This window comes from Haemorhous mexicanus, chromosome 2 (genome assembly GCF_027477595.1).
Source record: "Haemorhous mexicanus isolate bHaeMex1 chromosome 2, bHaeMex1.pri, whole genome shotgun sequence".
Classification (NCBI taxonomy): domain Eukaryota; kingdom Metazoa; phylum Chordata; class Aves; order Passeriformes; family Fringillidae; genus Haemorhous; species Haemorhous mexicanus.
Window position 1 is genome coordinate 47125444 of NC_082342.1, and position 25812 is coordinate 47151255.

Consider the following 25812-nt stretch of genomic DNA (forward strand, 5'->3'; position numbering starts at 1 on the left):
CCCCAGATCCACTCATCAAAGTGCTCTCCGAGGAGCAAACTGTTGATTCCAGGTCAGTGTTGCCTGGCAGTGCCTTGTGCCATCTGAGTCTGTCCAACTTACTTCTGCTTTCATCTTTAAGGGGAAAAAAAAGCAATGTCTGGGCACAGTATAAATCCCAGGATAAGAAAGGAGAGGTGTTAAAATCTGTAAGTTTTTTCCATATCTTTTCCAAATAAGCCTGCATAATCAAATCTCTGTTAGGCCTTATTTTTGCCAGCATGGACAGGACCTGAGTATTTTCTTTTGTTTTCCCCCATCCTGGTCCAGCTTTCCGCATACTTGAGACAATGAAGTGAAATATTCCTTTCTGATTCTATTAACAAATACTAGCTGAATCCAAATCTGCCTGGCTGTCATAATTTTAGAGGGCATCATTTAAACTCCACTAGTGCTTAATTTTCCTAATTGTAAATTCTTTTAGTGAGAAGCATATTCTTGGAGAGGCTTCTTTAAATGCAAAATTAGAATGACCAGTCATGTTGAACCCTGGTGAGACAGAGCAAACTGTAATGTGATGGAAATGCTGCAGTACTTAGTAAGAGCCATTACAGGGTCAGCTGGTGCCTGCCCTACCTGTAGCAGAGCTGCTCTCCCTCGTTGAGGCAGTGACTTTCTGGGAGGTGACCGAGCTATTTCCCACAGAGTTCCCTAGAGATTTTTGTCTCAATGCACGTGTGACACTTCTAAGAGGGGTACTTCATTTCAGGGGCCCTGTAGGACTTGTAACTTGTCTCTTTGCAGATGATACAGTCTAGACCAATTCTCCCATGTGACATGAAAACCCTTGAATTTTTCTGCAGTTTGTGGAGCAGAAAGCATGTCAGCTTACTGTAGCACAAAGAAAACCTATAGCTGTATCCATGCTGGCAGATCTTGACAGTACTGTAGGGCCTTACTGGAGCTGCCAGCAAATGCAGGAGTCTTTCCTTGCAAGATGAACTCCAGCATGAGCCTGATATTAGGAAAGAAGCAGCAAAGGAAGCAACAGTTTTTCCCTGGGCTTAAATGAAATGCAAATCACTATTTACCTTTGCATCAGTTTCAACTGTTTGTCACTGACAACTAGAAACACATTTGAAGTTTTTGAATTTTTTGACTTGAAGCACGTTTCCCGATCTGTATTTGAGGTTTATTTGTTTCTTCCTGACTGTTTCCATTTAAGATATCCTTAAGAAGCTAGGGAGTGTTGCATGCTAGTTAGTTACATACAAAAGCTTTTCCTGTGGCTACTTTTCTGCTTTGAGTAGAAACTTGCTACAAGCATTACACTGATTTTTAGAGCTACTTGTAGCGGAGATTAATCACACAGTGCTTGTTTCCATCTAGGACATCATATTTCCTACTTCATCCCTCTGTGAGCTGGCTTTAGTATAAATACTGTCTAAAAACAATGAATTTATAAAGGTGAAGATGTTACTCAGATGTAGATCAGATGTACAGTGAGACCTTGAGAGTGCTTCTTTTCTACAGTACTGTGTAGAGTATCTGGCAGAGACCAGGGCTGAATTTCTGTGTGGCCTGAAATAAAGAGAGTACACAGCATAGAGAGTTCCACAGAGATGTTTTTGAGGTCCAAAGGGAGAGTAGCATGAAGGTCTTGATGTACTGCCTTGCCTTGTTATATCTGTAATATTTAAGTACTTATGCGTAGAATTGAAGAACAGGGAAAAGTATAATGTGTAAAGTTGTATGTATTTCAAGTAAAGTTTAGTGTTAAATGGAATTTTAAATCTTTATGAACAAATTTTATTAAGTGAATTTTTAAACAAAATATTTCATAAGTGGAGTTGTTTTTCGAAGCATTAAAATTTAAACACTAGAATGGCTACTTGGTCACGGTGTGGCTATCAGCTGTAGTCTATGTTTTCAGAGAAGATTTGGTAAGTGGAGTAATTTTTTTTCATCAAAGGTTCTTCTTACTATTCTTTTTACCTTTCCTTTGGAACTGTGGTTGGAAGCAAAGTAGGAAAGAAAAATTGCCCAGGAAATATTGCTCAGAAAGTGCATGTGTGACTTTCGTAACAACTAAGAGTTGCCACTGTTGGACCTCCTCTTCTACTATAAAATCTGTTTTCTGTGGTGCACTAAAAGATTGAATTAATGAATGGGAATAATGCACAGTAGGTGGTATTTAATGCAGCCTTTCTTCCTGTAATTACTGTATAAAATTGTAATGTCATGGAAGTCTAAATCTACCTAAATGATGTCTCTGTAATCTTTTTTGATTTCAGTAAAGCTTTCCATACTGTCTCCCAGAGCATCCTTCTCGAAAAAATGTCCAGCCCACAGCTGGATAAACACATCATGTGATGGGTGAGCAACTGGTTCATTATAGGGAATTGGCTGATGTCAGACTGGAGACCTGTCATAAGCAAGGTTCCATGGGACTCCATCTTAGGCTCTGTGCTCTTCAACATCTTCATAAATGATGGACATAGGACTGGAAGGGACGCTAAGGAAGTTCCCAGATGATGCAAAACCAGGAAGAGCTGCTGACTCCTTTGAAGGCAGGGAGGCCGTGCAGAGTGACCTTGATAAATCAAAGGGCTGGGCAATCACCAACCAGATGAAGTTCAAGAAGGGAAAGTTCTGGATTCTTCACCTGGGATGGGGCAACCCTGGGTGTATGGGCAGACTGGGAAATGAGATGCTGGAGAGCAGTGCCACACAAAGGGACCTGGGGATCCTGGTCTGTGTCAAGTTGAACGTGAGCCAGCAGTGCCCTGGCAGCCAGGAGGGCTAACCCTGTCCTGGGGGGCATCAGGCACAGCATGGCCAGCTGGGCAAGGGAGGGGATTGTCCTGCTCTGCTCTGCACTGGGGCAGCCTCACCTCCAGTGCTGGGGGCAGTTCTGGGTGCCACAACATAAAAAAGACATTAAACGATGGGAGAATGTCCAAAGGAGAGCAACAAGGATGGAGAAAGACTTTGAGGGGAAACCACATGAGGAGTGGCTGAGGTCACTGGCTGTGTTCAGCTTGGAGGAGAGTGAGGGGAGACATCATTGCAGCCTGCAGCTTCCTTGTGAGGGGAAGAGGAGGGGCAGGCACTGATCTGTTCTCTGTGGTGAGCAGTGACAAGACCTGAGGGAATGGCCTGAAGTTGTATTAGGGGAGGTTAGGTTGGCTGTCAGGGACAGGTTCTTCACCCAGAGGGTGTCAGGGTACTGGAACAGGCTCTCCAGGGAGGTTGTCACAGCACCAGCCTGGCAGAGTTCAAGAAGCACTAGGACTATGTTCTCTGGCACATGGTGTGATTCTTGAGGATGGTCCTATGCAGGAATTGGGCTTGATGATCCTTGTGGGTCCCTTCCATCTCAGCTTATCCTATATTTCTAAGAATTGTTTATTGAACTTAAAGAATAGTTGAGTAGGATTTTTCATCCCTTAATTTTATTTTATCTTCTGCGTAATTAAAGAATAAAGAAGGGAATGTGGGAAAAAAATTTACTCCTATGAATAGGAAATGAAGTTATACACTTCTCTAATGGGGTTTCAGGATAAGCTTTATTTGAGGAATTCTTTTTAAGTAGGCAGATGTTGGTTACAAGTGGACACTGGGTTTTTTTTACAACTGAAGTTGAATTTTATTTGTGCTTCTTAGGATTAAGTAGGTAATCACAATCTAAATCATAAAACTGTTGTGTTTGCAGTCCTCCTCCCCATGTTTTACAGTGAAACTAATCTTATTCACAAAGATAGAGCATTCAGGTTTTATCTTCAGCTGGTTTTGAAGAAGGGCTGAATTGCACTTCTCAATAATTGCAGAACAGATTTTTTTACCTGTTCCAAAAAACTTAAGGGGTCTTCTCTGATGTTTCATTCGAAAGGAAAACTTTTAAGGAAGTTGCTTTTACTTTTTTTATAATGCCTTTTCTGGAACTTCTTGTTCAGTAGCTGATATTTTATGTTCATTATCGTTCCAAGAGGGACTTGGAACAGAGGTATCTGCAAGTAGAAGCTAACAATTTTCATAGGACTAGCAAAGATTAGAGCAACACATCAAACATTAGGAAATAATTGTAAAGATGGCTCTATATAGGGAAAGCATTTAGTTGATGATTTTCAAAGATGATGCATTCAAATTTTCTCTTTTTGCATTGGGAAAGAATAGGTGAACCTGTCTCTGAATAGGCAAACAATTTATTATTTTATTTTTTATGTTGAAAGATTTATAGACTTTATCAACAGGGGCTGATTCCATGAAAGCTGTGTTCAGTACCTACCACAATGCTGTGAGGCCGTCAGGTGCTGTGGCTGTAAAAATAGTTATTATGGTGCCTGTTGCATCTTTGTAGCTTGAAGAGGAGGTATCCTTGCAAACTTGAGAACAGCAGCGGATATGGTTGCCAAACTGTACTTATTCTGAATACTAAATAACAGATTTAATTGTAAATTTCCATGTAGAAATTAATCAAAAGGAGGTGATTGAGGGAACGTGGTGTGCTGCTTGTACTTGTTTATCTGAAGAGATGTTAGTTGCAGAACAGTGCACTTATCAGAATTTAAAGCAGTTAGACTGTATTAGTTGCTCCATTTGAAGTGAATTGTGTCAAATGTAGTATTTCTAGCCAAGACAATGATCTGTTCAGAAGTAAACAGTGCACTGGAACATAGTCCTGCAGATAACTGAAGCAGTAGTCTTTCTGCCACAGAACTATCAGTCAGTCTGTTCTTTTAATTGCAGGTTTTTCTTTTTAGAATGTGGAGCTGTAAGCAAATAGAATCACAACATGTGTGGTAGAACTGCTGTTTTTCTCTCAAAGTTGTTGTGGTGTTTGGCTTTTTTAAATAATGGAAGTTAGCCTGGATACTGCGGTGTGATTTTTCAGAATAATCAGAATTATATGGGAGCATTCCATTTCTTTACCTTTCCTCCTAATTTGTATCGTAAGTTTGGAAAGTCCACCTGGGATTAGATTTTTCATCATGGTGTAAATAATTTTTATCTGCACCAGCGATAATCTTGGTCTTGGGGCCAGTTAACCCACAGGAAGAGAATCTGCAATACAGCAGCTCCTGCGTTACTCTGCTTCCTTCCTCCCTCTTTGCTGCTCATGCCAATTGCACGGTGAGAGAAGAAAGGTACGTGGTAGCATCCACAATACCATTCCTGGCTCCTGGCTGCCATTTTGATCAGGGTAGTTTATTGAAGACAGGTTTGCAACTGCCACCTGACTTCCATTGCAGGTGTCTGTGAAGCCTCTCCAAATACCATCCATGTTGTCTGTGCATAACTCTACTAACAGCTGAAGAACACTTGCTAGAACTTTGCATTGTAGCTAATGCAGTGATTAAATGAAGAAATTGGCAGTTTCTTTGAACCAAATAATAGCTCTGTCACTTCTTAAAATAATACTTCTTGTGAAAAGTGTTGTTCAGCTGTGGTAGTGTAGCTTAAATGCTGGCTTATGAGGAACACCTGAGAAAATATTTTTATGTTAACTGTATAAACTGCAATCCTTAAAGACAAAGTAAGATACTGGTTTATTAACACTACTTTTTTGTTGTTTCTTTTAGAATAAAGGTTCACTTCAGTTTGAAGACAAATGGGATTTCATGCGCCCGATCGTTCTGAAACTTCTTCGTCAGGAGTCTGTCACGAAACAGCAATGGTTTGATCTGTTTTCGTAAGTAATTGTTTTGTATCTTGCATCCTTCTGCATGATAGGAATACAGTTACTGAACTACTCCTGAGACAGACGTGACAATGATTGGAAACACAGAACAAAAATACTAGTTTAAGTTTTATTAAGGAGTAAGTGTGCCAACATCACTCTTAAGTGTGTAAAAGTTGAGCTTTGCTGAGATTCAGGTCTTTGCAAATAGGGTGGAGAAAGAACAGCAGAGCTTTTGACTTCAGCTGACCATAGTAAACAAGTTTTGTACCTGCCCACAAACTTCTTGTCAGAATTAAGAGAGAAAATGTTTACTGCTGCATCAGTAAATTAATTTAAAGGCAGTTTGCTGAATGTTACATTATTCTGATTTGAATGGCTTTCTTCTAAAATAACTGAAGTAACAGGATGGTGCTGTTTAACTTGAATTAACAGATTAATTTGAATACTTTTTTACCCTAAGAATGAAATATAAGAGTTTTCAGACAATGCTGGTATTAATGTACTTTCTATAAACTCTGCCAGTTTCTTCCTTCCAAAAAGCAAGAAGCTGCTTTTCCAGAAGCTTAGGTGATATTTTTTTTTGATTTTTGAAAACATTATATGGAAGTGAGTTAAAAAAGAAGCATCAAAAGTATATCTAAAATAATCTTTGTCTCAGTGGAGTTATTTGCCCTCTAATGTCGTTGTAATCCAAATCTGCAGGCTATTCTTTTGCTTTTTAAAATCTGTCACAATAGTAGTTTTTTTTCAAATGCAGTCTTGTTGCACTTTGTCTTTATTGCTCTTTTTGATGGGGACAACGTAGTGACTCTTTTTTTTTCACCCAGTTTAATGCACCTCTCACACTTTTCTGCCAGCTAAGAGGAAAGGTAATCTAACAAGTGGTGGGTTTTAATATCTTACAATGTCTTTGCTGTAGGAGTTGCCAGACATGGTATAGTTAAGGTAAAAATTCAGTTCTGAGTCATTCCTTTAATTTTTAATAACTAGTTCAATAATTCTGCATTGGAATGAAAACTTAATATTTATTGTTTTTTTCTTGTAGCTGAGTTATTGAATAGAACTTAAGTAACTTCATATCTAAATTAAAGCTATTGAGGAAAAGAATCCCACTTCCCTAGATTTATATTTTTGGACAGTGTTCTTTGTTAAGCTTCTTAATAAAAATGCAAAATCTGTAGGTGTCTTCTACATACCCTGTGAGTATAATTATCTGGTACTGCTTTTTTTTCACTGCTGTCAGGAAACAATGACATTCTAAATACAGTAACACCTTTTCTGCCTGTGAATGTTGTACAAGTCTCACCAGTTGGGTTAGACCTCTGTAAACCTTGGGCTAGCACCTTTAATCGGTGTCAAAGCAACTTGAGAGTTTTGTCTTCTCAGTTAAACTAAAAAAGGTGCTTTTTGTATTGAAATAAGTGTATTGATTTAATAGGAACAAAGTAGTAGCTTTAGACTGTGGGGGTGCTTTTCTGCAGTGATGTGGCCTTGTTACTGAGATTGAAGAAGAACCAGAGGATGGTAATGAGTCGAAAAAAGACTTGCTAAACCATGTTATATATGATATATGGTTAGGAGTGTAACTTGCTTTATTTAGTCTTCAGTATGGAAAGAATAGGAGTTAATATACACTTGCTTGGCTGTAAGGTAGGAAAAATTTCATTTGAATGATGATTAAAACTCAGAATTTTGCTTTGCAGTGCTGTTTAGTGACTTTTCTCTAGTAGTGTTTCACTTGAAAATGCTACCACTGTCATGAAACGTTTTGAGTGATCTTATTTAACTAATTGAATCATCTTTTAAATCACCTGATCCCTCAGCGTTCAAATTTCTCACAAAGATGGTCTATTGCCTTTGTAGGATGTTGTAGTGCTTGGATTGTGAAACTGTCAGGGAAGGCTGCATGTTAATGATAGCATTTTAGGATAGCATTTTAGAATAGCATGGGCTGAGTAGTAATGCTGTTACTGGCAAGTGATGTCTATCTTTGTCAAAGAAAAGCTTTTAAAATTGTCCTTAATTCAATAAGGATTATTGAATAGGTACTGAAAACAGAATTGCCTTACACATCTTCTTGACCATAGCCTTCTCCTATACAGGTTGCAGTTACTTGCTTCCAGTACTTTTCTTAAAGCTTCAGTCTCTTCCCCAGACATGCTTTCTCCCATGTGTCACTGGGATCTAGCTGGGTGTTGTTCAACAACACATATAAATTTCTTAGACATGCTGAAATTATGACTGTTAAAGCCTCGTACATTACGACATTAAATTTTGTGTAGCTGTTACTAAAAGGTGGATAAATTGTTTTCTAGAGATGTTCATGCAGTGTGCTTGTGGGATGATAAAGGTCCAGCAAAAATCCATCAAGCTCTGAAGGAAGACATCCTTGATTTTATTAAACAGGCACAAGCAGTAAGTTATTAATGTTTCATAACTTTTATTCACATTGTTAGAAAAATAGCCAAATAATTCTGACTTTTGTTGGCTCTAAATGCATTGCTTTTTTGTTTAAAATTTTGTGATGTTCTGGAGATCGTAATTACCCTGCAAATTTCTATTGACAAAAAGAAAAGCCTTGAGCATTTGCCTGGCTCATTGTTTTCTCACAGTGCTTGAAGCTGGGATGGGCAGTGATTTTTATGGTATATTTAAAAAAAAAAAAAACACAGCATTATTTTTATTTATCCAACAGTACTTATGGAATTTTCTTCTACTTGAAAACTTCTAAGGGCAGAATTTTCCATAAGAAGTTACTGTCTGAAAAAAAAAAAAGTATGTAGCTTCAGTGCTATTTGACATGTTCATGGATGGCTTTAAAAGAAGCCATATGTACAGTGTACTGCAAATATCTGCTATCAACTCAGCAGGCTCAGCTGTCCAGTTTTATGGGCTTCCCTCCAAATGAGTGGCACTGTCAATAGACTCAAAGGAAGTTCTTGTCTTTGTAACACATACTACAGAAGACATCTTTTGCTATGAGGGATTTAAAAGAGGGAGTTGTGAAATGAAAAAAGAAATCGCAAGCATCCTGTGACAGTGGTTTGGAAAGATTCTGTACACTTTTATTTTATCCTTTAAGTGAAGTGATTTATACCACTAAGGCTTTCCTTCAAGGAAAATAGTTTTTTATAGAGGCCTTTTAATAACCAGGCACATAAATGTTGTTTTTTAAGTTCCATAGCTTACCTGCTTACATGCATAAATGCTATGCTGAGCTGAGGCCTTTTGATGTGATTTGTGTTGGCTGTTATTTGATAGACAGGTTTTATTTTTGGCATTATGATAGCCAGTGTACAATGTAGCCAAATTTTCAGGATTTAATAAAATATAGATGTTAACTATCTGTCTGGGTCTAATCAAAGGTTAGTAGATGGCATTGAATCAAAACATGTCACTGTATAGAATATAACACAGTCCTTACAGGTTTATGTTGATTTAATTTTTTTTAATATGCTGTACCAGCACATGCCTTTAGACCAAAGATTTTAAATTTTTACTTGCACATGACTTAAAAAGAGAAAAAGAGGTTAATTTAGAAAATTTGAACTTACTGAGTACTTTTTTACTGCTGTCGTTCTTTGCCCTCTGGAAATGACCCATATGACATGGGTTAACAACTGCTTCGAGAAACCAAATGGCACTTGAATATGTAGACTTCCTTACATATTCCTTCCTGTAGTCTGATATATGTGTTTATTTGAGTTTTATATGGGGAGTTATTTTCAGCATAAACAGAGCCCATATTTTGTGCATAAATTGATTAATAAATTCCCTCCTCTGCTCGCCCCACTTGCAGAGAGTGCTGAGTCACCAGGATGATACAGCCCTACTCAAAGCCTACATCGTGGAGTGGCGCAAGTTCTTCACCCAGTGTGACATTTTGCCCAAGCCCTTCTGTCAGTTAGAGATCACTCTGATGGGCAAGCAGGGCAGCAACAAGAAGTCCAATGTGGAAGACAGCATTGTTCGAAAGGTGAGTGAGCTGTACTGCCAGAGAGCTTTGTTGCACCAATCCTAATGTGATGCAGCAGCATTAGTAGCAATCACCAAAAATAACAGATCACACAATGGAGTATAAAGGGGCACATTGAGTGATGAGGATTTTGATAAGAGCCTCCATTACTAATCTTAAAACTTGGCAGTGCTTAGATGAGATGTGGAGTTTTTTATAAACTACAGACACGTTACTTGAGTACTGAACTTTCTTGTTGGATAAATGCAATATAAATCCATCAGTCTTTTTCTTCATGTACTTTGGTGTTAGTTGAGTTTTTAGTTTTGTCTAAGACCATGCCTGCCAAATGGTGAATTGTATTTGAGTGTTTGCCTCAAAAGCACCCCTGAAATAGCAACTCCTGACACGTTGTATTGCTTTAAGGTTACTTGACTGATTATGAAGAACTGTAGAAATAATAGAGAATTATGGAATCAATACGTGAATTTAAGATTGATCCCCTTAGCTGTCCAGTTACATGAAGTAAATTTGGAATGTGAGCTGAATATGACTTGTATAACAAGTTCAGAGCAAGATCAAGTTCTGGCATAGCTGAACTACTGTGTAGGACCTGAAAATTACATGATAGATTGCTCAATTTCTGTTTCTGATGTCTTGTACTTTTTTGCACAAACTTAGGTCTGCGTGTACGTTTCTGACAGGTTTGTTTTTTTTCTTCCTGATATGCAGCTCATGCTAGATACGTGGAATGAATCCATATTTTCAAATATAAAAAACAGACTTCAGGACAGTGCAATGAAGCTAGTTCATGCTGAAAGACTAGGAGAAGCTTTTGATTCCCAGCTCGTTATTGGAGTTCGAGAATCGTATGGTACGTCTTGCACACACTGATCTGTTGCTTCCTCACTTTATTAAATGAATTTTCTTCATACAGAGTTGGCAGTTGTGGTGGTAGGGTTGGAATTATCTCAGCATTTTGTATTGATTTTTTTTGTTGTGCTTGTTGATACATGATACCAATTAAGTTTTGTTTATAATCTTTAGCTTCTAAGTGATTTACCTGTGGATCAGTTATTGCAAAATCAATGTTTTCGAAGAGAAGAGTACTTTCTGACATTTAGGGGTTGCACATATAACTGTACAACAGCAATATGTCTATACTCCTTTACATACTGTTTCTGATTCTTTAGACAGTTTGAAGAAGAAATGCTAAACAGGCAACATCTAAGAGTTTGAGTCTCTCTTTATTGCAGAACAGATCTGTGTATCCGAAACTTCTGTGATATTTCACCATTGCCTGCTACTTTTGAAAGCTTTCCAGCCAGTTGAACTAAACTTGTGGCTAATATTCTTTAAGACAGCTTTTTATATAAGTCAAATTCTAACTTTTTTTAAAGCATATTCCATTTAATGACTATTCATTTCTCTGTAACATTTGAGAGGAAAGTGGAAACTCTTTCAAATAGTGCAAAGCACTGCAATAAGCTTACTGTCTACATTCATGTGAAACAGGGAAAAAAGTCTAAAATGGACACATTGTGATTACAGGAACAGTGTCTAAGAGGAGCTTTTTGCTCAGTCAGGTGGAGAACTTTTCATTTTATTAGGCACTATTCTGAGCTTTTTTTATTCCTTCCTTACAATTTTGCAGTTGTATGTGTATTTATGGTTACCTAGTTTGAATGTCCGAAGTGCTGGAGCTAAGTATGAAACTTTTTTCCAGTTTGCCATTGTTGATCTGAATGTTTCTGGGACCAAAGATTTGTCAAATTTGGTTACCTGTGTGATTAGGGACCATTTATCAGATCTTTCAAATTGTTCAGTGCAGTCTTTTAATACAAGTCTCACTCTTTCATTGAAATATGCTTATTATTAGCCACATAAATTTCCAAGACGTGAGAGTAAGTTTGGACTTTCTCTTTGCAGTTAACCTTTGTTCTAATCCTGAAGATAAACTTCAGATATATCGGGATAACTTTGAAAAGGCATATTTGGATTCAACAGAGAGATTTTATAGAACACAAGCTCCTTCTTATTTACAACAAAACGGTGTACAGAATTATATGAAATATGTAAGTAAAAATTCTGTTATAACTTTGTACTGAATGTGTTAGTACTTAAAATGATTGCTGTTCTACTTTTGCACAGGCAGATGCTAAACTAAAAGAAGAAGAGAAAAGAGCACTACGATATTTAGAAACAAGACGTGAATGTAACTCTGTAGAAGCAGTGAGTATAATGTGTAGAAAAATCGTGTATTTCCTAGTTATATAGTGTTATATTGTAGTTTTTAGTTTTCTGTTACAGTATTATTTGATATAGCACAAAATTGGAACTGTTTATTTTATGTTCGCTAATCATAAATTATTTGTTGCAAAAACATGTATTGCGTTCCAGTCTGGTAATCTACAATTTCTGCAGATGTTCAAATGGTACATGTAGATCAAAAGTTAAAACTGAAAGGCAGATTTTTATTCAGATTGGTTTTCATTCTTTCATTTTGAGTTAGGTATGGTGGATTTTTTTCCTGTGGTTAACAGCGGATGAGAATCCTGTTTGAAAATGAACTGTCAAATCTGTTTGGCAAACGATTTCTCAGTGCTCATTTAGAACACCTGAAAGAGTTATTGTTCATTGCAATCAAAAGGAGCGATAGAAGTTTCATTAAAGCTGTAATATATTTCCTCTTAGGCTGAAATATGGCCATTTAATATAAAAGATGGATTTTCTTTTTTTCCTTCCCCTTCTTCCCTCTTCAGCAATTTTTTTACACAGTTCAGATTCTAGAGGAAGAATGCAATGAATATGTCATAATTGTCTGTGTTGAAATTAGTTCAGGAAACAGGTTATTTTAAATAAATACCTTCTAAATCTGATCATTTTTTTGAAGTGAATCAAAATGTGCTTTACACCTTTTGTTAAGCTGTGAGTCATTCATTTTGCACAGGTATAAATTGTAGCACATATAAAGAGGCTGACAAAGGAGAGATGGTTCTGACATGGACAGGCAGTTTCTGTTCTAGATCTAATGCCTTGTTCAAGCCATCCAGCCTGGTCCAAATAGGGTATGCTGGAATGAGAACTATTCTTAGCTCTTGGATGTATACTTGGAAATGAAGTAGGGTAGTTACTGTTCCAAAGTGGGCTCCCTTGAGAGAAAAGAGTCGACAGAAATACTAAGCTCCCTAATGGTTTGGAGGAGACTTTGCCACATTTACTAACCTAAACATTTTGGAGAAATATGGTTCCTGTATAGATTCTATTCAAACTGCACATAGTTTTATGAATCAGTGAACGAGTTAATTATTTTACAGGGCTAATTGTTGAGAACAGGTTAGATTTTGTGTCATGGCAAACTTGAGACACATCAGACTTCGGTTCAGGTGGCTGCTTGAGCTAATCCTGTGTTTAATGTATTTCAGCTCATGGAGTGCTGCGTCAATGCCCTGGTGACATCGTTTAAAGAGACTATTTTAGCTGAATGCCAAGGCATGATCAAACGAAATGAAACAGAAAGTAAGTGGAGCTTCAAGAGCAGTGCAGGGTGAACCCTGCATGAACTGCATAAAAATAGATTTGTGTGTAGATATATCAAATTACTGTTTTTAATAGATGGTGGTAGTGTTTCATGTGAAAATATTATTGCACATGAACAATCCCACCAAAAAATACCATCATTGATTCATATTTTTTCCTATCACTTTTGAAATCAATGTACACAATACTTTAATTTGAATGGGTGAATAGCTCTAATCTTGCTTGAAAGTAAATATTTTGTTCTTCGTTTTCTTTATTTTTTTCCTACACTTACTTGCATTATATTGACCAACTCTGGTAAATGCTCCATATGTCTTTACTTTGACTTTAAGTACTCCAGATACAAACATTTTCTCTTTGTTTCACCCCACTACTTCTTTATACCTGGGAAAAAAGTGAAACATCTCTTTATAAAAGACTTTTTTTCTGAAAGGCAGAAAGAAAAATTTTTTATTCTGATTATTGATGCAGGACCTGTAGGTCAAATGAACAAAATCTTTGCAAGCTGTTTATGGGGTTTTGTAGCCAGTATATCAGTGTGAGTATTGAAAGTTAGCTCTGCGTGTCCTTTGAAAGTTTTCAGAAAATTTTTTTAACTCTGCTGCCGGAAGATGAGATGTTAGTATGATAAAACAAACTAAATATGTCATTGAAATGTTGTAATTCAGGTAGGAAAAATGAAAAAAAGAAACCAAACTGAAATCGCAGATTAAATTTTCTTTTGAGGTCTTGGTATCCTGCATCCAGGGAATATTTACTAATGTCTTCAGAGGTTTTCATTTCTATTGAAATGAGAAAACTGTTTTATGACTTAGAATATTATGGAAAATACTCACTTCTAAAGCCAGCATTTAAGAAAATATTTGACCTCAAAACTATGTTACACCGATCTGTTCATCTAGCAGCATGATTTCTGGCAATAGCCCAGAGCTAAATGTAGAAAGCAGTGAAACTTCTTATGAGTATATGTTACAGCCTTTGGGAGAATGCAGGAGGCTTATGTAAATACAGAGCTTTGGAGGGGTTCATCTGCCAAAGGACCTTTCTTTAGAAACCTGTTGAACTATTCACAGAGCCCTCTCTTGTGGCTGTGTCTGTCCTGTGGTAGTGCTTGGTTGCTGGGCACTTCCGCTCAGTCTGTAAGATCTGCTTCAAATGCTTCAATGAAGGGTGCAGGTGCAGATGACTGAAACGTAATTAAAGACTGGAGCTATGCATAGTAATGTATACGTCTGATAGTGTCCTCTGCTCTGCTTTGCTTACTCATCTGACTTGCTGATATTATCTGCCCCAAAGAATTCAGTGATGTTTTCTTTATTAAACAGCACTGACAAAAAAGGGCTGTTTTGGTGGGGATTTTTGGCTATGAGCTGTACAAATACTCTTATTATGTTAACTAATATTTACATGCTGTGCAAAGACAGGAAGGAATAATATTTTTCAACTAAAATCTATCAAAAATGTCATAGCTTGCAAACACTTCAGAACTGACTTTCTGTGTTTTTATTTGCTTATAGTATTGGGGAAGGGAGGCCTAAATTTTATTCCTGAAGTGCAGCAGAAATAAAAAGTATGCTTGGCTTTCATGAATACAGAATGAAAGCAGAGTTTAAGTGCCCCAACAACTCTTCAGTGTCATAATATATTCTGAGAGAAGTTCCAGTAAAATCTGCCTTTTGGTTTTGTTACTTTGAAATCTGTCTTTGAAGAATTTATGGGTTTTTGGAGTCTGCAGTCCTAGGGATGCACCTAGAATCTTCCTTTGCTGCTGATTCTTAAGAGAAACCACTGAATTTTTTTTTTTTTTTGAGTATTTATGGTATCACTACTGTACAGAAACCGATGTAGAGCCCTTTGACATATATTTTTGTTTCTCTTTTTCTGCCCTCTTTTCCTCCCTCTTACTCTTTTTAAAAGCCTGGATTAGAAGATCCAGTAAAAGTTGAGCTTTTTGGACTTTTTGTATGTGAAACAGTGCTGCCATTTGTTATAGGAGATCTAAATTGCACTGAGAATGTCTCCAACTACATTTTTTTTTCTGGTTCCTGGAATTCAGCCCATTATGAGTTGTCTGTAGTACCATTGCAAGTTATTATTCAATGTTGTTTGTAGTTTCCATTCTCTAATTTGCTTTGTTGTGTTCTAAAAGGATTTATTTTCTTCTCTATGCTTTTCTATTTGCTTCTGCAGCAGCTGTTGTGGTACACATGATGGTAGCATATTTCATGCTCAGTGGTGATGGGATCTTGATGTTTGTTGCTGACAAAAGTAATGCAGAAAAGAAAGCAAATGCAGGGCCTCTGACTTTTCCACTTTCACAGTAGGCATGACATTGAGGAACTAAGTGAATCTATAAATTTTGTTTTCTGACAAAAAAAATGTGTCCATTTGTTCTACTTCATGAAGCAAAGTCCTTTGCCAAGCTGAGTTCAAATCTCTGTGGTCTCTTTACAATAATCTGGTGACCGTAATTCCAGTGTTCTTTGTGGACAGCTTTGACAAGATGATTATTGATGTTTCAATATCCTCTTTTTTTTTTTTTTTTTAAAGCAGTACTGAAATATCTTCACAAAAAAGTAGACAAATAAAGCATCACATTTTGAAGTTTTTGTACTGGTAACTTTCTGAAAAACTAAATAAACTCTTTAGGAAGAGGAGTTCAGTGTTTGCATTAGTAAGTTTTGATTACTTCAGAATTTTGCAAGCTTTTATAAAACAAAGCATTGTAAGTGGTGTTAAAACATACACAAAGACAGGTGTGTTTGGCTTTGGTTTAAAATATAAAAATGTCTTGAATCCATACAGTTTCCTGCATGAACTCCTGTAGGCTTCCAACTGAGAGACATTCTTGCCAGGGATTTGAAGGCAATTTGTTCCAATCTGGTCTTAATCCAAATTGGCATTGGTTTTGGGTGGGGGGGGTTCTTATTCAAGCTTGTGATACTAAATGCATTAGCATAATATATAAGATACTATATGCATAAGCAAGTAGTACATTGCAATAAATAGAGCTTTTTTTTGCCTTCAAAAGAATCTTCTTGTGGGACCAGAATCAGAACAGTACTCAAAACATCTTTCTTTTTAAGAGATGAATTGGATTATCCGTTCTTCACGTATTTAATGTTCCACCTGAGACATGCCTAGGAGAAATACAGTATGTTTGGGTTTTATAGATGTCTTTGACTGGTGGCTTCATCAGTATTTGTATCTTTCAGAGTTGCATTTAATGTTTTCACTGATGGATAAAGTTCCAAATGGCATAGAGCCTATGCTAAAGGATTTGGAAGAACATATTGTTAGTGCTGGACTTGCAGACATGGTAGCAGCTGCTGAAACTATTACTACTGTAAGTGTATTCGGTTTTAGTAAAATGACAACAGGAAAACAACTTTCCAGAAGTTAAATAGTCTATTTTTGGGACAAATGCATGAATGGAAATAATTTTTAAGATTTTGTGTTTAGAGATCAAATTTTGATCCGCTGAATGTTTTAAATGTCTTTAGGATAACTTTTTATTCTTTGTTTTCAGCTGTGGCTTTAAAAACTGAATCTAATTTGCAGTAAAGGTTGTAAATTAAGTGCATGGGATGTTTATACAATACAATTGTGATAGAATCTTAGTTTAAAAAGCCTAATCGGTTTTCCCAGAATTACAACTTCCTGATGAAATTTGAAATTTGGTTTCAATCTAAGAGTGGTTGTTGAGTGTGGAAATTGTAAGGGTTTCTCCTCACTGTACTTTTTCAGCTTTTTATCATCTTTTTTCATCTGGGTCTAGGAGGCCTAAGTGTCTGCAGCAGTTAGGATGTGGCATTTGTCTTTTATTGATCCTTGAAAATGTCCTTTAAAATAAAATGTTACTGTATAGTATTTGAAAGTTATAGGTTTTAAAATTTTTTTCTCTTGTATAATGGAAATATTATCCTGAAAGTCTGTGTTTAAGCCTACATGCTCTAGAGCTCTTTGATCCAAGCACTAAAGATAAAATGTAAATTTACAGTATGCAGTTTTTTTAGGGTACAGCATTTTTACAAATTAGGGAATTAAGTGTATGCTCACACCAAATTCTGTGGAACCTTGGTTTTTTATTTGATTTTTGCCTCTTTAGGATTCTGAGAAGTATGTAGAGCAGTTGCTCACGCTATTTAATCGGTTTAGCAAGTTGGTTAAAGAAGCTTTTCAAGATGATCCAAGATTTCTTACTGCCAGAGATAAGGTATGTGTTTCTGCTGGTCTTTTGTTCACTGTAAGACTTGTTGCAATTTGTGTTATGATGTCTCCAAAACCCTTGTGTGCATTCACTGTTAAATTTAGAAGATGCTACTACTCTATTAAATATGCAGACTAAAATATTGATGAAACTTACTACCAACTTAGGTGCTTTCAATTTCTGTTATAGTGCTGCATGAAGGTGCATATATTCAGCTTTGTAATGGTGTAGAGCACATCAGAAGATGACCTTTGTATTGAGAACTGTAATGTCCGATTCAGTGATTGGAATTTACTTTGCATTTGTGTGACTTCAGATGTGCAAGCTGCTCCATGTAATCCCTTGCTAAGCTGTTGTTTAAAGGAAACTAGTATGTTAGTGAAAGAGAGGAAAACATCAGTTTATTGGGAAATTGAGTCATAGAATTTGAACTCTCAAACTGAAAATAGAATCTGCAAACTTTGGGCTAATAAAAAAAATTGAATGAATTCCATGTTACAGTAGTGTAAAAAGAGATAAAACCTTTGCAATTCATGTCAGACAGAAATGGAGTGAAGCACCAAAAATCTGATTCTTTTTCAGGCGTACAAAGCAGTTGTGAATGATGCTACAATATTTAAACTTGAATTGCCATTGAAGCAAAAGGGGTAAGCCGTGTAAACTTTATGTGAATCAAGGTTTTTAAAATGTCTCTTCAAAAAATAATGCTGTGTTTAAAAAGGCTTTGTGTTATTTGCATTATGGAATTTCAGATTGCTTATTGACCTCTGGTAAGAATCTCTTTGTGTGGAAGCGGATCAGTGAATAGCAGCCTGGTTCAACTTAAATTTAATTGTAGTATTTGGGGATCTGTTCTTTTATACCATGAGTCAGTTTGTTAGCTGAAGTTCATAATGGTTTCCTGGATTATTAATTCCAAAAACCTCAGCTGTATAACTGCCACAACTTCAGCAAAGGTCCTGGGGAAAAATGAGGCAGTAATCTTCATGGGAATAACTGTGGCTGATTAAGGTGTAACCATCCACAAGCTGTTTTCCACCTCCTCTTGTGCCAGTTGTGAGTGTGACCTGTCCAGCTGTTGCATTTTTGTTTCAGTGCAGGATTAACCAGGTTAGTTTAAACAACTTCCAGTAGATTAGGCAGACCTGCGTGACTCAAGAAGAAGGACCATGCTTACAGTGCCCGCTCTGCTAACTCAGCCAAGAGAAGGTAGCAGTCAGTTAATTGATTGTTAACATTTACCGTGTGATGTGCCACTTGAGTAGGAACTTGTATTTATTTAGGTGCTTGGGATTGCTTATATATAGTTTGTTGTCTGATTTACTATGGAAACAAAGCTTTTTGTAGCTGGGCTGCCAGCTTCCCTTTCCAATTGCTTCTAGTTAGGGGTGGATGGTTATAAATATCTGTCCAGCGTCTTGGTTCATATTCTGGGTTTGGTTTTGGATGATGGCAAGCCAGAATAGGCATTAGTCTTTCTCCTTGTATTTGTTGGAGGAATGCTGTCACAAAAGACTAGACCCCTGCTTTCTGTACTTCGCATAAATGTAGGTAAGGTAGAGGAGTTTCTTAGGTATCTTTTAATAGTTTCCTTTCCTCTGGGAGCATCCCAATTGATGCCTCATTCAAACTGTTTCACTCCTAAAGTGAACCCAGCCTAGTGGTTTCTTAGAAATCCCTGTAATTGTGATGGTCTTCTGTTCAGCATTCTTCTTCCCAGGCACTTTGAAGTTGTCTAGATATGCAGCCTGGTTTGAGCAAAATGAAACTTCATCTTGCTTAGTCTTCTGTAATAGCCAAAAGACTTGTGATCTGCTTGTACTTCAAATGGTCTTTAGGAGGGCAGAAGACATTAGCCTGCAAGCTGCTTCATGAATTTAAAAAAAAGGACAAGTTGTCTGAAGAGTGTTAGCCCTGTCTTTACTAACTGATGAGAGGCTGAAATAATGAGCAAGAAAAGTGGATTCTTGAGCTTGCTGTGGGCCCGTGAGTAGCAGTCAGGTTGGTGCTATCTGACTCTAGGAATAGGGATTCGTCCTTGCCATTTGGTTTTATTCACCAGTCTAGACACAGGTTCAGAGCATGACCTGTGCTTGATGAATTTTGAAGAACCACAATCTGTCTACTGTAGCATCTTGTTCAACTTTAGTCTGCGTTTAATCTCCTAGCTGTTAGTCCATCCTTTATAGCTGGATGAAATAATTTTATCTTTTTACTATGTGTTAGATGGGTTAAGTTTTGCAGTCTGTGAAGTGTGGTGCAGGAGGCTGTTCTTGAGAACTCATGACAGCATACTGAGGAGATAAGTGAAACATTTCATTGTAGCATTTGTTAATTCTTTACTGGAATATTTCTTTCCATACAATATTTTGTTGTTTCACACTGTAGTTTCACCTGTATACTTCATTGTTACAGTTCTAAAATAGTAATTAGTTAAAATAAGCTGTAGAAGCTTTCTGAAAGTGTTTGACAGTATTTATTCTTTCAAGAAGAAAGGGTGTTATCCCTAATTTTTCATTAGTTTAACGAGGGTATAAATTCACCACCAGGATCCTTGCCAAGGGGATCAGGAGAGAGCAGTCTGTCTTGTTAACAATGTGACTACTCCAGAATAGCAGGATGCTGTATGGTTTGAAGAAATACTGTTCTTCTTTTATCTAGTGTTGGATTGAAAACACAGCCTGAATCCAAATGCCCTGAGCTTCTTGCTAATTACTGTGACATGTTGCTAAGAAAAACACCACTAAGCAAAAAACTAACCTCTGAAGAAATTGAAGCAAAGCTTAAAGAAGTGGTACGTTTTTGCTTTTTATTTCACAATTATTCTGAGGAAGGAATTTATTTGCTTTCATTTATTTCCTTATGTGGGTTGAGGCCTTGATCTTCAAAAGCAGTTATGTGGGGTGTGATAGTAGAGAAAAGAGTTTATTATGTTATGAAGTGTGTGTGTGTGTGTTTAAATATTGTAAATCATTCAGTGTTTCATGTCTCCTGTGTTGGATCACAAAATTGGTATATTAAATTAATGCCTATATGAGACTGTATCATATTACAATAACTAATATTTGTCTAGAAAATAATACAGCGGGTTTTCACATACCAGTGTTAATGTCTTCTTTGATTTAAGATAATTTCTTGATGTTTGAAAAATTGAGAAATTGAAGGTGTGATATTATGAAACATTCATCACTGATGCCTATGATAGTATTAACACAGTTGCTCTTAAGGCAATGTCAAGTAGCCTTTCTCTAGTCATAGTCTGCAGTGCCATTAGAGCAGCATTCAGACTTGCCTGGCTGACAATGCAAATAAATATATTAAACTCTGTTTTTGACAGCTTTTGGTACTTAAATATGTACAGAATAAAGATGTTTTCATGCGATATCACAAAGCTCACTTAACAAGACGTCTGATATTAGATATATCAGCTGATAGTGAAATTGAGGAGAATATGGTGGAATGGCTCAGAGTAAGTAGCATCACATCTTTCTTTGATTGTGCCTCATGCTTGTGATTAATTAATATTCCACTCTTGAACTTAAATAACTTTCTCGCTTAGGTGAGTTTTATCTTTAATAGCAGGCCCCTCAGAGCATCTTAGTGCTTCCCTTCTATCACACTACTTTGTTAAACTGTTTGGCTCTTCTCTAGTAGTGCCAGGGACAGATTTTAAAATATTTCACAAACAATTATCTAAAGGTTTCATATATTCCTTATAAGGAAAATTCAGTGTACTTGTTTAATTATGCAAATAATTTGAGATCCATTCTAATTTTGATTTTTTTATGTAGATTAGAATATTATTTGCATGCCTGAAACATTCCTTCAAATTTCGGAACTCATGGATTCTTTAATGCATGCATATGTTCTTCAGCACTTGAATTTCTTTAAAGGAATCACCATATGTCCTTAAGGGATAACTACTTATGATCCATGCAAAAAACCCTTTCTGTTGCATTGCAGATTAACTGTTACTGTAAAGCAATGACACCAATGTACTTCTTTGTGCTCCTAATTTATTGAGCTTATTATTTAAAAAATAAAGCTTCTTGTTCATAATTCTCTACGTCGTATTTGTTTATGTAGGAAGTGGGAATGCCAGCAGACTATGTAAACAAGCTGGCTAGAATGTTCCAGGATATCAAAGTCTCTGAAGACTTGAACCAGGCCTTCAAAGAAATGCACAAAAATAATAAGCTTGCTTTACCAGGTATTGTTTTCAAATTATTTGCTACTTTTTCTTTCTCTTGGTGAAAAATATCTCTGTTAAATCTTAGGTTAAAAATTATGTCATCTGCAGGTTGAACAGTCTCCATGGCATTGTTGCCCCTAGGTTGGAATTGTCTGTAGACTCTGCTTTCTTCTGCAGTTTATATGAGAGCTGTTACCACTCTGAGTTGTTTTGGGTTTTTCTTGTGAGCAGTCTTGTAGATACAGATTCCCCTCTCTTCCTGACAAATTGCAAGCAGGGGCTTGAATTGGTATCAGCCAGGTGAATGCCCGCACTACCTCCTTTTATGCCCTCATCATTCTTCTAGTGCTTCATGCCATGCTCCTCCTTTATCTGCCAGCAGGAGAGCTGGATGCATGCTATGGAGAGTTTCAATCATATTCTGAGATTGTTTCACTGATGAGAGAGGTTGAGGAACATTAAGTATTGGACCTGCCATGCTGAAAACTCTTGAGTAGTGTTTGTAAGCATCAGCTGTAAAGCTGCACCAGTGTTTAAGGAGCTCTGCAGCAGCAAGAGAAAAAAGCAGGTTTTGATCAGTGCTTCTGGCAGAAAGCCAGTGGTGGATAGAGTGCCTTAATGTTTTAAGTAGGTAGACACCCTGCAACTTTCTGAAAATTCAGTCCTTCATAATTGTGTTGAGAGGAGGAAAAAAACCCAAAACATTTTGGTTTATCTATCTGTTATACCTGGAGATTCATATCATCCAATATCATCTTACAGCTGACTCTGTGAATATTAAAATTTTAAATGCTGGCGCCTGGTCCCGAAGTTCTGAAAAAGTGTTTGTCTCACTGCCCACGGAATTAGAAGATCTCATCCCAGAGGTCGAAGAATTTTATAAAAAGAATCACAGTGGTAGAAAACTCCACTGGCACCACCTCATGTCCAATGGAATTGTAAGTGTGTAGTTTTCATTGTAGCAGTCTTAATGACTGCACTCTCTGTGTATTTATAACAGTAAGAAAGCTTGTGATTCAGACAGGCTTATAAGTAAAATTTTCATCCTCTTCACAGATAACATTTAAGAATGAGGTTGGCCAGTATGACTTGGAGGTTACAACATTTCAGCTGGCTGTGCTGTTTGCGTGGAACCAAAGACCCAGAGAGAAGATCAGCTTTGAAAATCTTAAACTGGCAACTGAACTCCCTGATGCAGAACTTAGGAGGACTTTATGGGTATATCCCTTTCTCTTGAAACAGATTGCTTCTTGATTTTTGTACTCTGAAATACTGGATTAGTATTTTTAAAGCACTGTCTGATAACACTTTGAAACTGAAATGTGAACGCCTTTCTTGGTAATTAATCAGTTGTAGTGCTGGCTCCTTGCACTGCTGCTGAACACACACAGCCTTTACATTGACACGTTCTCGCTACCCAATGTTACTTCACAAGCTTTTGGAAACTGCAAGAATTTTTTGACCATATGCTGTCTAAAGCAGAGAGTTACAATTGTGTGTTGTCAAGTAGGTCTGGTCTAACTCTAGGAAATTAGTGACACCTGGTTGCTTAAAAGTAACTTCAGTGTTTGCTTTAGCAGACTACTAATTATTTAGCTCACGAATAAAGAGAGAAATCGCGTAAGTCGGACTTAACACCACTTCTGTAGCCATGAGTTTGTGTGTTTTACTACTTTGTATAATTTTGCTTATGCTAACCCATTTCAGAAGGAGATTTGGTAAACTGTGTCCCCTCTCTGATTTTACTAGTTCCAAACAAGGTTATGTGGTTCTCTCACTACAGTCAGTACTGCAGTGAATTATGGTTGGTTGTAGAAAGTAGTTGTTTCCATTTAGAAAGTCTGGTGTTTTATTTTCATTCTTTCTCCCCCTCCCCTTTTCTCTGTAGTCTCTTGTAGCATTTCCAAAGCTGAAACGTCAGGTTTTATTATATGAACCTCAAGTCAATTCACCCAAAGACTTTACAGAAGGAACCCTCTTCTCGGTGAACCAGGAGTTCAGTTTAATGTAAGATGATGTTTGAAAAGTAAAATAACTATGTACTGTTCTATAACGAAACGAATTCACTTTAACTTAACCTTTGTTCTTGAAAGTTTTCAAAATTAACCTAGACACATGCTTTGCTGCCCTGCACTCACTTATTTGGCAGTAGTCATGCTTCAAGTAGGTGATTGGACTAGATGACCTCCAGCAGCCCCTTCAAACAAAAGTTTTTATGATTCTAATTTTTGTGAAATTAAATTTCTTTTACGCACTTGGGGACGAGGTGCAAAATTGGAGGCTTTGCTTTGTTCCAGTTAGCAGTAAGTCCATAAAGTTTCAGGGAAGACAGCCTGTAATCAGAGCAGTAGTGCTGTATTGATTATTACACAAGCACAAAAGTTCAGAATCAGAGTGAATAAGTTAACAAAAAGGAAGTGAAGCTGCTTAATGCTGTGCTGTCAAGAGCCAGGATTTTTGGTGTGGCTCTCACCAGAAAGGAGTGTCTTTCTTTCTGTGAGAATTGCAGTTCTCACTGGTGCTTTGAAATCCTTCGAGCACAAGATAATACAAAGAGAGAATGTCTAAGTGATACATACTACATTCAGCATGGTTTACTTGCTTCTGCTTGCCTCTACTCTCAATGTCTATGATGAGAACTGGCTCCTTGCCAGGAACCTCAGATTCTGTGCCTCATTCTCAGCAGTGGTTGGACATGTGGATCTGTGGAGAAAGAGATAAGTGATGAATTTGCTTTCCTAGGGCTCAGTTTGTTGCCCAGGGCCATAATGTTTATTCTTGTCATCAGGATTCTGAGCTTTGGAAATTGATGAAGGTCATGACAGAAGACACAGGCTGTAGAGAAAGTTTGTGGGTGACCACTGAAGAATGCCTTCGGCTTTCTTTGTTGCAATTAGCTGGGTTTTGTGCCAGACAATTCTTTGATGGAATATTAACTAGCCATATTTCCTGAACTTTGTTGTAAAACCTTCCTCCAGAGAACCCTACATTTATATAATTAAATTGAAATATGTTTTTCTGAAATTTTCTTGTTTCAGCTGCTGGCTTTACTTGCAATGCTTGCTAGCATTATTTAGGTTTCATTGTGCAGAGACATTGGCATTGAGTTTTGATCTGTCAGCTCTCTCACTGCTGCAATGCTAATAACCTATAAGTATCTGATCTGTCATGGTACTTGTTGCTGCTGTTATTTAAGTTTAACAGGAATTCTATAATTGAAACTTTTGGGGTTTGCTTTTTTTTTTTTTTTTTTTTTTGCTCACTTTCGTACAATACAACTTCTTTCAGAAAAAACGCTAAAGTTCAGAAAAGGGGCAAGATAAATTTGATTGGTCGATTACAACTTACTACAGAGAGGATGCGGGAAGAGGAGAATGAAGGAATAGTCCAGCTAAGAATATTGCGAACCCAGGCAAGTAACCTGCCAGAGGAATACAAAATTGCCCTATTTCTTTTGTTGCATTATCATTACTGTAATCTGTTGTATTTTCATTACGTGCTGCCCACTGTTGCATGTTGATGTATGAAATGGGTGCCTTTGAATCCAATTGGAAGTCACTTCTGCTGCATGACTCTAGATCATTGTGAATACCTGCTTTTGCATGTGTGTTTGTGCACTTGTAGTTATCAGCGTCCTGTTCTGAAGTACCAGGTCATCATCTTCAAAGGGGACAAAGCAGATATTACACAAGTGGTGAAAGCATACAGTGTGGGGTGCGTGACAGCAGCAGATTGGTAAAGTTGACTGACACTGGCCGCCACCATGAATAAACAGAATTGTTGATCTTGATATCTCTCTGGTCTGTATGAAGAGAATAATCTTGGAGGTGGAATTGTGCTGTAGTGACAGATGACTTCTCCTTAGGAGAAGTTGAAAAGTGCATCTTAGCTGTACAAACTGCAGCTTCCTGCTCTGTGGTTGATAGTCAGCTACTCATGCCAAATCTTTTGAGCTGACAGTTTTAAAAAAGCCTGAATTTTTTCAGGCATTGGGGATCATTACACACAATGGAGTCTCATTTGGCTGTCAAGTTTCAGGTCTGTTCTATCAGTCAGGTTGGATTGCAGGCCATGCACATAGTGAGTTGTACCACCTGAGGTAACATATGATGTAACCATTCTGGAAGCAGCAGGGTTAATGCCTAGTTGTACTTACAAAATGAGTGAAATGTTAACAAGGTTTATCACAAGTCACCTAGGAAACTGCAACTTCTGCTCAGGGAGTGAGCGAGCATTTGGTTTTAGTGAGTAAT

The 25812-nt window shown here is 37.2% G+C and overlaps 1 protein-coding gene across 1 annotated transcript in view; it reads left to right on the top strand.

The window, feature by feature from the left end:
• The window catches only part of CUL5 (cullin 5), a 31719-nt gene that overhangs the window by 2001 nt on the left and 3906 nt on the right, over positions 1–25812 (top strand). The window contains exons 2-18 of the mRNA XM_059838656.1: positions 5562–5671; positions 7978–8077; positions 9462–9638; positions 10350–10491; positions 11547–11692; positions 11769–11849; positions 13043–13136; positions 16373–16503; positions 17266–17373; positions 17950–18014; positions 20029–20161; positions 20705–20836; positions 21454–21577; positions 22322–22497; positions 22616–22777; positions 23448–23566; positions 24848–24971. Coding sequence (XP_059694639.1) covers positions 5562–5671; positions 7978–8077; positions 9462–9638; positions 10350–10491; positions 11547–11692; positions 11769–11849; positions 13043–13136; positions 16373–16503; positions 17266–17373; positions 17950–18014; positions 20029–20161; positions 20705–20836; positions 21454–21577; positions 22322–22497; positions 22616–22777; positions 23448–23566; positions 24848–24971 — 2124 coding nt within the window. The remainder of the gene's footprint in view (positions 1–5561; positions 5672–7977; positions 8078–9461; positions 9639–10349; positions 10492–11546; positions 11693–11768; positions 11850–13042; positions 13137–16372; positions 16504–17265; positions 17374–17949; positions 18015–20028; positions 20162–20704; positions 20837–21453; positions 21578–22321; positions 22498–22615; positions 22778–23447; positions 23567–24847; positions 24972–25812) is intronic.